The 12404-nt window shown below is 51.2% G+C and overlaps 1 protein-coding gene across 6 annotated transcripts in view; it reads left to right on the plus strand.

Annotated features, from left to right (window-relative positions):
- Positions 1-10488: 10488 nt before the first annotated feature.
- The window catches only part of HIF3A (hypoxia inducible factor 3 subunit alpha), a 29091-nt gene continuing 27175 nt past the window's right edge, over positions 10489-12404 (plus strand). For 2 of the 6 annotated variants that reach the window (XR_012000989.1, XM_026013801.2), the window contains exon 1: positions 10489-10569. Coding sequence is in view for 2 of the 6 variants with exons in the window: in XM_026013801.2 (XP_025869586.1) it covers positions 10544-10569 (26 nt within the window). In the remaining 4 variants the exon portion in view is untranslated. Of the gene's footprint in view, positions 10570-11818; positions 11944-12404 lie in introns of those variants that run through there. The other 4 variants (XM_072755343.1, XM_072755341.1, XM_072755337.1 and 1 more) reach the window with 4 other exon arrangements.

The following is a 12404-nucleotide window of genomic DNA, read 5'->3' on the forward strand; positions in this document are numbered from 1 at the left end:
ACATAGCCTCTGGAAAGCTTCACTGTGCCCTGGGGAAAATAATGGGCAAATAACATCTTAGATTTATTATGAGAATCGTTTTGATCCTGTGGATCCCATGAATGGATATTAGAGACCCCCGGGGTCTGCAGACCACACACTTCGGGAACCATGGGCTTCGAATTTCAGTTCTCAACTCCGTTCAATCCAATACCCCTCTTTAAAAAAAAAAAAAAGATATTTTATAATACCCTTTTGTTATCATGAAACAAAATTCGTACACAGCATACCTTACCCGCGCCTAAAATCTCTAACTGAAATTCACTGTGATACGTTGTCTGTAATATAGAGAAGAAACAAAGGAAAAAAAGGACAATCTGTTGTCCTTCACCAGACACATGAGTTTAAGAATCAAGGAGGTGGTTAGATCTTGGAAAAGTGACACGCGTCCATGGCACCTAGGCTGTAACAGCCCAGCTAGGGTCAGGGTGGCTCTGGAAATCAAACATTTCAATATTAATGCAGGGAAATGCGGGCTCTTCACATCAAAGTGGGCTGAATACAGATTATCAAGAATAGCCTGTGGCAGGCCAGGCTTTGTCATCAAATTAAACAACACTCTTTCCTTTTCAGAGTTATTTGGATCTTGGAATTATGAGTGGCTGATGGAGAGCCTGTAATTTATGAGGAATATGAAGTGCTCCGTTAGGTCAGTGCTCACAGATATAACCGAGCCAGATGTTCCTGCTTTGGGTGAATTATATGTTTAGATTTAAAGTAAGACAAGATTCTTTTTTTTTTTTAATTTATTTATTTATGATAGTCACACACACACACACACACACACACACACACACACACACAGAGGGGCAGAGACACAGGCAGAGGGAGAAGCAGGCTCCATGCAGGGAGCCCAACATGGGATTCGATCCCAGGTCTCCAGGATCGTGCCCTGGGCCAAAGGCAGGCGCCAAACCGCTGCGCCAGCCAGGGATCCCAGTAAGACAAGATTTAATCAATGTCTATTTTTCTTCATCATTGACATTATTTTGAATATTTTATTTATTTATTCATGAGAGACACACACAGAGAGAGGCAGAGACACAGGCAGAGGGAGAAGCAGGCTCCACGCAGGGCGCCCGACGTGGGACTTGCAGGGAGCCCGACGTGGGACTCGATCCCGGGTCTCCAGGATCACGCCCTGGGCCGAAGGCGGCGCTACTCTGAGCCCCCTGGGCTGCCCTCGTTGACATTCTGAAATAAGGGCTAACTAAGAACATTGATGTGTCCATGTGGACTACAAGGGAAGCCAAAGCAGAACGGCCAGCTAGATTGGCTGGGGTTCAAATACCACGATGAGAGAGACGTCGATGATAGGATTCGGATTCTCTGAACACTCCCAACGTCTGCCCCAAACAGAGTATGATCTTCCCTTGATTCACCTGGACTTACTTTTCTGGAAAATTCAGAGCAGATTAAAATAGTGCAGAATTCTTTTGGATATAAAATGGGAGTTGCTGTAGCCTCTGACAGTAAGCAGACTCCTGCAGGACCCAGGAAACCCCTCCTTGCCGGGCGGTGCAGTGCATCAGAAATGGCTGGGGTCCCTGGGCCCAGCCACCAGTTGCCAGAAACCTGATTTGCATACACCTCCTGGGGACACCCTGGCTGCTGAGGCTGCTCACTGGGCTTTGAGAGGCATGAGCAGGTGAGATGGGGGCTCAGGGCTCTGAGACTCCCTGGCTTCGCAGAGTCTAGTGAGAGATTCTCTTGCAGGGGGCACCAGGGGACTTGGGCCACAGCATCCACTCCATCATCTCACTGTCCGGGGCACGTACTTGTGCCAACACAAACATATACACCAACATCTGTACAGGGAGCTATGGCATGTGTGAGACCTTCACACACCTGCGATCATGGACATGACTGTGAGCTTTCGCCTGTTTTATTTATGACCGGTGCCCTTATTTGCAGAACCCAGATATGCCCTGGTGCCAACATGCATCCATGTGCCAACATCAACAAGCGTGCTAATATCACTGTGTGTCGCAGGCTAAGATACAGATCTCAAGCTTACGGTATGACACGTGTATGTGTCAGAATCCACATGGGTTGATACTGAAACACCTTAACAGCAGCCTGTTTTGTGACAGGCACATGTGTGACATCGACACGTACATGACATATATACATGTGGACATGTGGATAGGGAAAGTGCCTGTCTGAGCCTTTTCTGTCCACCCTTCAGGCTGGAGCCCCTTGGCCAGCAGGGGCAGTTCTGGTGAAAGTCTATGTCCCTTCCATCAGGCAGAGAATAGATGCATCATAAACGCTCTAAGGAATGCGCAAGTGAGGGGATCCCTGGGTGGCTCAGTGGTTTAGCGCCTTCCTTTGGCCCAGGGCATGATCCTGGAGTCCTGGGATCGAGTCCTGCGTCAGGCTCCTGGCATGGAGCCTGCTCCTCCCTCTGCCTGTGTCTCTGCCTCTCTCTCTATATATATATCTATCATAAAAAAAGAAAAAAAAAAAGGAATGAGCAAGTGAATGGCACATGATCCTGTGAGCTTACCGTGGACGGCCCTGCTCTCATTAAATCCTCTCCAGTCTCAGAGTTGTAGGGACTATTATATCCCCACCATACAGAAGAGGAAAACTGAGTCATCAAGACACTGTGTAACTTTGGGGCACCTGGGTGACTCAGTCGGGTAAGCATCTGCCCCTTGATTCCAGCTCAGGTCATGATCTCAGGGTCGTGAGATTGAGCCCCACATCAGGCTTGGCTGGGCATGGAGCCTGCTTGGGATTCTCTCTCCCACTGCCCCTCTCTGCTCTCACTCTCTTTCCTTCTCTGTTTAAAAAAAAAAAAAAAAAAAAAGCAGACAGACCCTGGATTTGACCCAGGCCTCTTAAACTCCAAACCCAGTGTTCTTAACCACTGGCTTGTTCCAATTATGATGGGACAGTCCTCTTCTCCAATTCTTGAGATACATTGCCATCCTTCCAGGGCAGGCACTCAGCAGGCTAAAAGAAGAGAAGGCAGCCTCCTATCATCAATTCAGAGAAGAAAAGAGGTAGACACAGTTTAATCACCATTTAATCCAGGAACACCTGGCCCTGTGTGTGTGTGCATGTGTGTGTGTGGGGGGTGTCTAGTGGACAATTAACCATTAGGCAGAAGAGGGGTTCCTTCTCCCTCCCCTATCATCATGGGTCCACAGCCCTTACGCTAGTGAGGATGTGGACATGTTGGAACACTTGTTCATTGCTAGTGGGATTATAAAGTGGCATAGCCGTGGTGGAAAACCGTTTGGCAGTTTCTCAAAAACTTAGATTTACCAGCAATTCCACCTTCTAGGCATATACCCCAAAAGAATTGAAAACAGGTGTTCAAACAATACTTGCCCATGAATGTTCACAGCGGCATCGTTTGTAACAACCACAACATAGGATCAAACCCAAATGTCTATCAGCTGATGAATGGATAAGCAAAAGGTGGGATAGCCATCCAGTGGAGTAATGCAATAACACCCATGCAAAGAAATGAAGTGGGGATACAAGCTGCACAGTGGGTTACCGCCTGAACCTTGCAAACATTGTGCAAAGTGAAAGAAGCCAGACACAAAAGGCCACATGTTGTACGATTCCATTTATATGAAATGTCTAAAGTACGTAAATCCACAGAGACAAATGTAGGATGGTGGTTGCCAGAGGCTGGATGAGAGTGCCAGGTTTTCTTTTGGGGTGATGAAAAGGCTTTGGGACTGGGCACAGGTAATGGATGCACACCATCGTGAATGTACTAAAGGCCACTGAATTATACACTTTATTTTTCAAAAAGGTTTTATTTACCTATTCATGAGAGACACACAGAGAGAGGCAGAGACACAGGCAGAGGGAGAAGCAGGCTCCCTGCAGAGAGCCCGATGGGGGACTCGAACCCTGGACCCTGGGATCACAACCTGAGCCAAAGGCAGATATTCAACCACTGAGCCACCCAGACCCCTCCAAATTATACACTTTAAAACGGTTTATTTTATGTTATATAAATTTCACCTCCTCAATAAAGAAAAAAGAAAGAGCTACACCGGGGCACCTGCGTGGCTCAGTCGGATGAATGTCTGACTCTTGCTTTCGGCTCAGGTCATGATCTCAAGGTTCTGATCTCAGGGTTGTGAGATCGAGCCCGGCATGGGGCTCTCCGCTCAGCGAGGCATCTGCCTGGGGACTTCTCTCCCTTTGCCCCTCACTGCACTCGCTTGTGCTCTCCCCTCGCCTCTCTTTCTAGAATAAATAAATAAATCCTAAAGAAAAAGAAAGAAAGGAAAAGAAGGAGCTACCCCAGAAGCTAAAAATAAAGAATTCGTTCCCCAGTCACCCTACACACATTTCAAGGGCTCAGGAGTCACATAGGGCCAGTGGCTACCATACTGGACACCACGGATATAGGACATTTCCATCATCACAGAAAGTTCTATTGGACAGTGCTGGTCTAGGGTTTCCCACAGTCTACATCTGGCTGATTGTTTCTTCATAGTGTGTTTCATGTGTTCTTCTGTCCACTGTAAATGGATAGTGACATCCGGAAACTTTGCGAGATTCAGTTTTGTTACTTTGGTGAAAGTATTTCACTGATGCTGCTTGTCCTCCCTCCAGGAGGCACATCATCAAGTTTGGTGGAGTCTTTGGTATGTGTGTGTGAGATGACAGCAGCGTCTGTCCCCCTCTCGTTGGCCGAGCGATGTCACGTGACCAAATGCGCCTGGGACTGTATCTGATTTATTCAGGAGGGCCTCCACGGGCACATAGTGAAGTCGTGGTTGTGGTTCTAGAACAAGGAGGAAATGGAGAGAGGGGGAAACAATAATCCAATCTACCCCGGGTGATAGTGTGTGGTTTTGGTTTTTTTTTTAATTTTATCAAATGCAGTTTTCAGAAATGATTCTAAGTCACAGAGAAGTTAAATAACTTGCCCAAGATCCCATAGCTGCAAACGAAGGATCCAGGATTTGAACCCAAGCAGGCGGCGGGCTCCAGCGCCCCCTGTATCATAGTGCTACACTGCGGGGAAATAAGGGAGCAAAAATTAATTAATTAATTAAAAACAAAACAAAAACAAAAACAAAAAACAAAAAACAAAAAACGGGCAGCCTGGGTGGCTCAGTGGTTTAGCACCACCTTTGGCCCAGAGCATGATCCTGGACACCGAGGATTGAGTCCCGCGTCGGGTTCCTGCGTGGAGTCTGCTTCTCTCTCTGCCTCTCTCTTCTCTGTATATTCTCATGAATAAATAAATAAAATCTTAAAAAAAAAAAAAAGGGGGAGCGCACCTCATGGGGCTGGCGTGATGTTCTAGTAAGAGCAGGAATGCCAAGGGCTTAGTACAGCGCTTGGCACAGCACCCGTGCATGATAGTTATGGCCCGTGCTGTTTATTTCCATCACCTAGTTCCAGGTTAGTCTTGGCTTGAGTATGGAGGGATTTTCTGCCCCTGGCAGTGTTCCAGGAATGCCAGCTGGCCTTTATAAACCCCTATGATCAGGTGTCAGAGTCCGGGGAAGGGAGAGTGGAGATAGAATCAGATCACAAGAGGTAGCTGTAAGGAGGTTAGGAGCAACTCCCTCCCGTCTCTGGCAGCAGGGACGGTGAACATAAGGAGGTGAATACTAGGGGTGAAATGTCTGAGCAGGTGTACAGGCGACAGTGGCCGGGGATACCAGATTTGGGTGCGTGCACAGTTCCGGGGACGCTATCCCTCTGTCCCTTCTCCAGAATCTCAAGACTTAAGACTCCACCCCACGGGCTGCTCCTAGGCAGAGCTCCAAGATCCTGTCTCGCGAGGAGTGTGGCAGATATTCCCCCATACGGCCACAGTAATATTTTGAGTCCCGCACACTCTTCATTGCACGAGCTTGCCAATTCCCATCAGGAAGTGGAAGCCGGACAGGACTCATGTCTGATTGGAGAAAGGGGGATGGAGGACTCCTGGGGCTCAGTGGTTGAGCGTCTGCCTTTGGCTCAGGTCGTGATCCCGGGGTCCTGGGATCGAGTCCTGCATCAGGTTCCCCACAGGCAGCCTGCTTCTCCCTCTGCCTGGGTCTTTGCCTCTGTGTGTCTCTCGTGAATACATAAATAAAGGCTAAAAAAATTTATAATAAATACATAATTTTTTAAAAAGGGGGTGACACAGCATGACTTCCAGGTCCAGGTCATCAAGGAGACACAGCTCCTGCCTATTTCCTTGCTCACTTTTCCTCTCCCTTGAGACCCAGCTGCCATGATGTGAGAAAGCCCAAGCAGCCACGGGGCAAGGTTGCATGGAGATGTCCCAGCCGCAGCCCATCGCTGAGGCGCCAGCTGATAGCAGCAACAAGTGCTAGGCAGGTGAACGGGGGAGCTGCAGCTCACTCCAGCACACAGCCCTTGAGTGGTCCCTGCTGATGCCAAATAGGGTGGAGATGAGCTGCCTGCATGGAGCCCTGCCCAGATGGCAGTTCTTGAGCAAAATAAATCTCTTCGTGGGGTGGTTTGTTTTGTTTTTTAAAGATTTTATTTATTGGGGATCCCTGGTGGCTCAGCGGTTTAGCGCCTGACATTGGCTCAGGGCATGATCCTGGAGTCCTGGGATTGAGTCCCACATCAGGCTCCCTGCATGGAGCCTGCTTCTCCCTCTGCCTATCTCTGCCTCTCTGTCTGTGTCTCTCATGAATAAATAAATAAAATCTTTTTTTAAGATTTTATTTATTTATGAGAAGCACAGAGAGAGGCAGAGACACAGGCAGAGGGAGAAGCAGGCTCCCTGTGAGGAGCCCGATGAGGGACTCGATCCCACTACTCCAGAATCACTCCCGGAGACAAAGGCAGACGCGCTTAAACCGCTGAGCCACCCAGGCATCCCAAGGGGTGGTCTGTTTTTTAAACTAGAGAGCTTCCAGTTCTTTCTCACCTGAAGGGAAAGAGGACTTCATCCAAACCAACTTCAATGTCACGTCCCCGTTCAAAAGCCTCCCAAGCTCCCATCTCCCTCAGAGTGAAAGCCAAAGTCTACACATAACCTTAAAACCCATCCTGCGTGATCTTCCCACACCACTGCCCCCCACTTCCCCCCACACCACCTCTCTGACCTCATCTCCCACTCTCCCCATCCATCTCTCTGCTCTAGCCATACTGGCCTTCTTGTTGACCCCTGAGCTTACCAGGCCACTCCAACCTCAGGACCTTTGCGCTTGCTGTTCTCTTTGTTTAGCGCACTCTTCTCCCAGAAATCCACAGGGCTTCCCCCCTCATCTTCAAGTCTTTGCTCAAACGTTACCTCCTCCTCAGGCTCTTCCATAACCAAACCATTTAAAATTTTAACTGCTTCCTGCCCCAAATCACGGTGCCCCTCCATTCTCTGGGTTACATCTCTCTATAGCACTTGTGACAATATAATGTGCTATATACTCCACTCGTGTTTCTGTGTGTAGTCTGCCCAAATAGAGGGTAAGTTCCACGAAGGCAGCTCAGGGCTCTTTCCCTGCCTTGTTCACCACTGGATCCCAAGCGCCTACAACAGCACCTCGCGTATGTTTGTCCCTCAGTCCCATGAGTCTTTCTGCCTGTCTATCAATATTTGTTTGCTCTTCATATTCTCCATCTTGAGGCAAAACTGACAAACAACAAGATGCACAAATCTTAAGAGTACCATTGGCTGAGTTCTGGCCAATGCATATGCCTTTGGAACCCAAACTCTAACAAGATAAGGAACCACTGTCCTGATTTCCCCCACACACACCTGGCATCAGCCTTGCCCGTTCTGGAACTTCACGCCATTGAAACCACACAGCATATTGTCTTTTGGGTCTGGCTTCTTTCCTCCACCATAATGATCTTGAGATTCATCCATGTGTTTCAATAGTTCGTTCCTTTTTCTTGCTGGGTAGTGTTCACAGTACGGGTGTTCCACAGTTTGTGATTCGTATCAATACATCGATGTGCTGATATGTGAACCTCAATATCTCTTCAATCTGTCTCCTCTCGTTCACCCCCCATGGGCAAAGGGGTCTCCCCCCCCGACCCCGGCCCAGGTCCTCTTTATACCCAGCCTCCTTCCTGTTCTCTGACCTCTTGTCCCATCCCATAGTTCACTCTCCACAGAGGAACCAGGGGAATCTTTAAAGGGCACACATCATGTTCCTGTCCTGCTCAAGACTCTGCCATAGCTCCCTAGTGACCTCAGGAGGTCGCCCAAACTTCCTTAACGGCTTTCACCTGCACGCACCACTCCACCACCACCTCCCACCTCTTCTCTTTACCCTCCAGGTTACAGGCAGTCTACTTCTTGGGTCCCTCGCGGTACCAAGCTCTCTTGACTCCACACCATTATATTCACTTCCACCTGTCCAGAGTACCTTCCCCTAGCCCTCCCTTTACCTTCCTCTCTGCTGTTCATCCTATTCATTCAGATGTCTCCTCCCTAGGAAACCTTCTTGACGGCCTGGATGAGGAGGCACCTCCACAGAGCTCCCTGGTGGCTTACTCTACATTTTAATAACGAGAAGGTATCCGCTGAACTTCAGTTCCAGGAACAAACCTTGTTTCTCGAGGCAGACGAGAACTTACTCATTCAGCAAAAATTGGAAACCATTTCAACAAACACATTTCCCCTATTGCCTTAGCTGCCAGGAACCAGTGAGTGAAGTTTAATGCTAACCCAGACCGTAGATGCCCGGCGCATCCGTACATATTTGTGAATTCCGTTTTGATGTGTGTTTAACACGTGCCAGGTTTCCTCGGACGCTCACACTGGCTCTCTGCTATGACTTGCATAGCCTCTGCTTCCTCCTGTAGGACACTGCTTCCCCTGCAGCCCTGTCTAATTTAGGCCTCTTGTTTTCTCATACTCCACATGCCTCCACGCTGGAGCTTGGGAGATATTTCCTTTGTTTAATCAAGATTCTTTCTTTTGGGTGAAAGCAGATGAAACCCGACTCATACTAATCTAAGCACAAAGTAAATGAATAAAGTAATATTTATTTAACAACAGCAACAGCCAAGAAAAGCCAAAATGGTTCTGATATTAAATTGGAGTTTAGGTATGGCTGGATCCAGGTACCCAAGTGCTGATGTCAGGACTATCTTTCACAAAATTTCATTTCTGCCTTCTTCCGTATTGACTTTTATCTTGTAAAGCCTCTTCTTTCCATCAGTTCCAGGCTCACCTCCCACCAGCTGGGCAACTCTGGGAGAAATAAAGAATCTTTTTTCTTTAGTTGCAGCAAATGTCCCAGTCTGCAGCAAATGGTTCTCACTGGGCTGGGTTAGGTCACACATCTTCCCTGAACCAATCTCTGTGACCAGGGAAACAGAATAAACTGATTGGCTGGGTTTGAATCCTATGTCCCTGGAGCTGGTGCAGGGAGGGTTATGGTCAGCCCTATTTAAGTTAAATAGAGTAAAACAGGGGCACCTGGGTGGCTCAGTGGTTGAGCATCTGCCTTTGGCTCAGGTCATGATCCTGGAGTCCTGGGATCGAGTCCTGCACCAGACTCCCTGCTCAGTGGGAATGAATGAATAAATAAAGTCTTAAAAAAAAAAAAAAAACGACAACAGAATAGAACAGAGAGAAGTGGTTCCCTATAAGAAAAATGAGTGAGATACTGGAGAAGGCAAATCCTACAAACTTTGGCTATACTATTCTTTTCCCTGTTCAAAGCTGCATCCAGACTAAGGGTGCCCTGTGGATTAGTAAACTGTTCCATACACACACACACACACACACACACACACACACACACTTTTCCCTAACCAATCCTAAGGCTTTAGCCACTCCTTGGTGACCTTGTACCTTTCTCTTCTTACTTCCCTAGTAGAAAGATACCATTTCTCTGCTCTTTTCAAAAGTGGGTGTGATTGGGTTTGACATATTTACTTGACATAAACGTAATCATTCAGCTGTTGGAACTTGAGAAGGGAGTTAGGGAGGCAAGGAGGTGGGGCTGGGGTGCAGGGGGTGCCAGGCTGGGGAGCAGGAGCGGGGTGAGGTGGGAGTACTGGCTGCAGGGATGGGACCGAGAGGGAAAGGTGGGGTACGGAGGGGGAGGGATTGGAGAGCCGGGGTGGGGTGGGGGTGGCGAGAAGCGGGGGGATCTCAGGAAGCGACGGAGGAGGCAGAGCTGTGCGACTAGAAGGGCGTGGGACTGGTGGTCCGAGGGGCCCGACCGGGGGCAGGGAATGGAGGGGTGGGCCGGGGCGGCGGGGTAAGGGTCAGGGCGGCCCGGCTGGGTTCGGGAGAGCGCTGGTGCGGGAACTCCGCGCGAGGGGCCGGGCCAGGAGGCGAGGAAGTCCGCGGCGAGGGGTGTGGCTGGGGGGCGGCGGACGCCGCGGTGCCCCCCCACCCCTGGAGCTCCAGGTCCTCGCCTCTGGTCCCGCCTCTTTCTCGGAAGTGACACACCCGCCGACCAACCGGAGCCGCGGGCCGGGCGCGGCGCAGCCAATGGCGCGGCGGGGGCGGGGCTGGGGAGGGGGCTCGCAGGGCAGGGGAGGGGGCTAGGGGCCTCGAAGGGCTCGGGAGCGGCGACGGCGAGCCATGGCGCTGGGGCTCCAGCGCGCAAGGTACCGGGGTTCGGGGCAGGAATGCTCGGAGTCGGGGGGCTCTCCTTCCAGGGACCCCTGAGCCGGGCGGGGGATGCGCGGGTCCAGTCGAGGACGCCCCAGGACGCGCGGTTGGAGGCCCGTCCCCGCCGCACCCTCCAGCCTGCGGATTGCAGGGGAGGGGGATTGCCCCGCCCCTCTAGCCTGGAGTGACTTCAGGGTGGTGATCCCCAATTTCCTGCCGCTCCGGGTTCGCTTTCCCTCCTGTTTCCAGGGTCCCCACGGAATTGGGGGTGCCCGGGCTTCTGCGGGAGCGGGCGGCATTCTCTTTCCACATCCTGAACCTACTGGCCTCCGAATTCCCAGCAATGAGGTTGTTCCTTGCCCCCGGGCCCCTGGGATCCTAGGGTTCATGGGATACCCCCAAACTAAGCCTTCCCAGATACAGGGACTCCCTTGGAACGAGGAGTCAGATGCTGAGTTCGGGAGAAGAGAGATGCCCTATAACTGGATGCTCTCCGACAGTCTCTCAAACCTTGGGTTCCCCAGACATAAGCAGAGGGGGTCCCCTTTCAGAAGCTACCTGGGACCGTTCCCAGGGACCTTTTTGTACCCTTTTGAAAGGTGGAGTCACCTCTTTTAATAACGGAGAAACAGCCTGACCCTCTTCCCACAGTCTAGTCCCTTATCTCCCTCCCCACCCCCACTCAGGGCCAGGGACTGGGGACAGGAGCACCCCAGCCAAGCCCTATTTGGGGAATCCCCCATGGAGGGTGCTGTGCCTGGTTCAGTGCAAGCCTTCCTGGGAGCACCTCCCCTGCCAGAGTGTTCAGCTGGGTCCTCCTGGCCAGAGGGTAGGTTTCTGTGATCACCTCCCAGCAGGTGCAGATGTGCTGAGTGCTCTGGGTCCGATGCCAGAGGGTCTATCTGGCTATGTTTTCGTGGGGCCCCGGAAAATCCTGCAGGCCCTTGGTTTCCTTGTCCAATCTGAGGCATCCAGTAAGCCTCACCCCCTTCCCTCCTCCCTGGCTTCACAGGTCTGATTGGATCTGTCCACAACACCATGTTTTTTAGCCCCCACCCCCCGCCCCTGCCTCACTGTTCCCCCCTTCAGTTCTATTCCAGTCTCTGGCTCCTGGCCTGCAGGGAACTCCATCCCATTCCTTCTGGGCCAGCCTCAGCCCGGCCCCTCCCAGCGCCCCCTCCTGGCTGGGTGGGGGCCCCTCCTGGCTGAGCTGGGGCGCTCCCCCCTCCCCACCAAGGCCAACCCTTTCCTGTGGTGTCATCCCAGTGCTGCGCACCACCCACTCATAACTCGCACCCGGATCCCGGCCACGCTCCGTCCCCTCCTGCACCCCTAGGATGGCACTTGGGCCAAAGGGGGCCTGGGTGATGGTGAGTGGGCCCCCATACCTCCTCACCCCCTTCCTTTCTTCCAGCTCAGGCATATTGCCATCCCACCCCGGGGCAGGGATGTTCTTAGAAGGTCTCTGATGGGTGTAAGGGCCCCGGGTGCCCCCCAGATCAGAGGGTTCCCAGAGAAGATGGGACTTTGGGTACAGGCACCCCACTGGATTACCATATCCTTGGGAATGAGCAGAGGCAGAGAGATTCCTCCTGACTGAGCCCACCCAAGTCCTTTCTCAAACCCAAACCCTGCCTCTGGCCTTGCAGTGCCAAGAGGGGTCCATGCCCAGATACAACCTAAGGCCCCCTAGATCCCCTACACTTTTTTCATGACACCCCCCCCCCAATATCCAGCTCAGTGTCAGAAGAGAGAGGGCCAAGAGCAGCCCCGAGTGTGGCTCAGGGTCTTCCTACTTTATCTATGCCTTTGCTCTCGGGTGGCAGGTTCT

The sequence above is a fragment of the Vulpes vulpes genome, chromosome 1 (genome assembly GCF_048418805.1).
Source record: "Vulpes vulpes isolate BD-2025 chromosome 1, VulVul3, whole genome shotgun sequence".
In the NCBI taxonomy this organism is placed as follows: Eukaryota; Metazoa; Chordata; class Mammalia; order Carnivora; family Canidae; genus Vulpes; species Vulpes vulpes.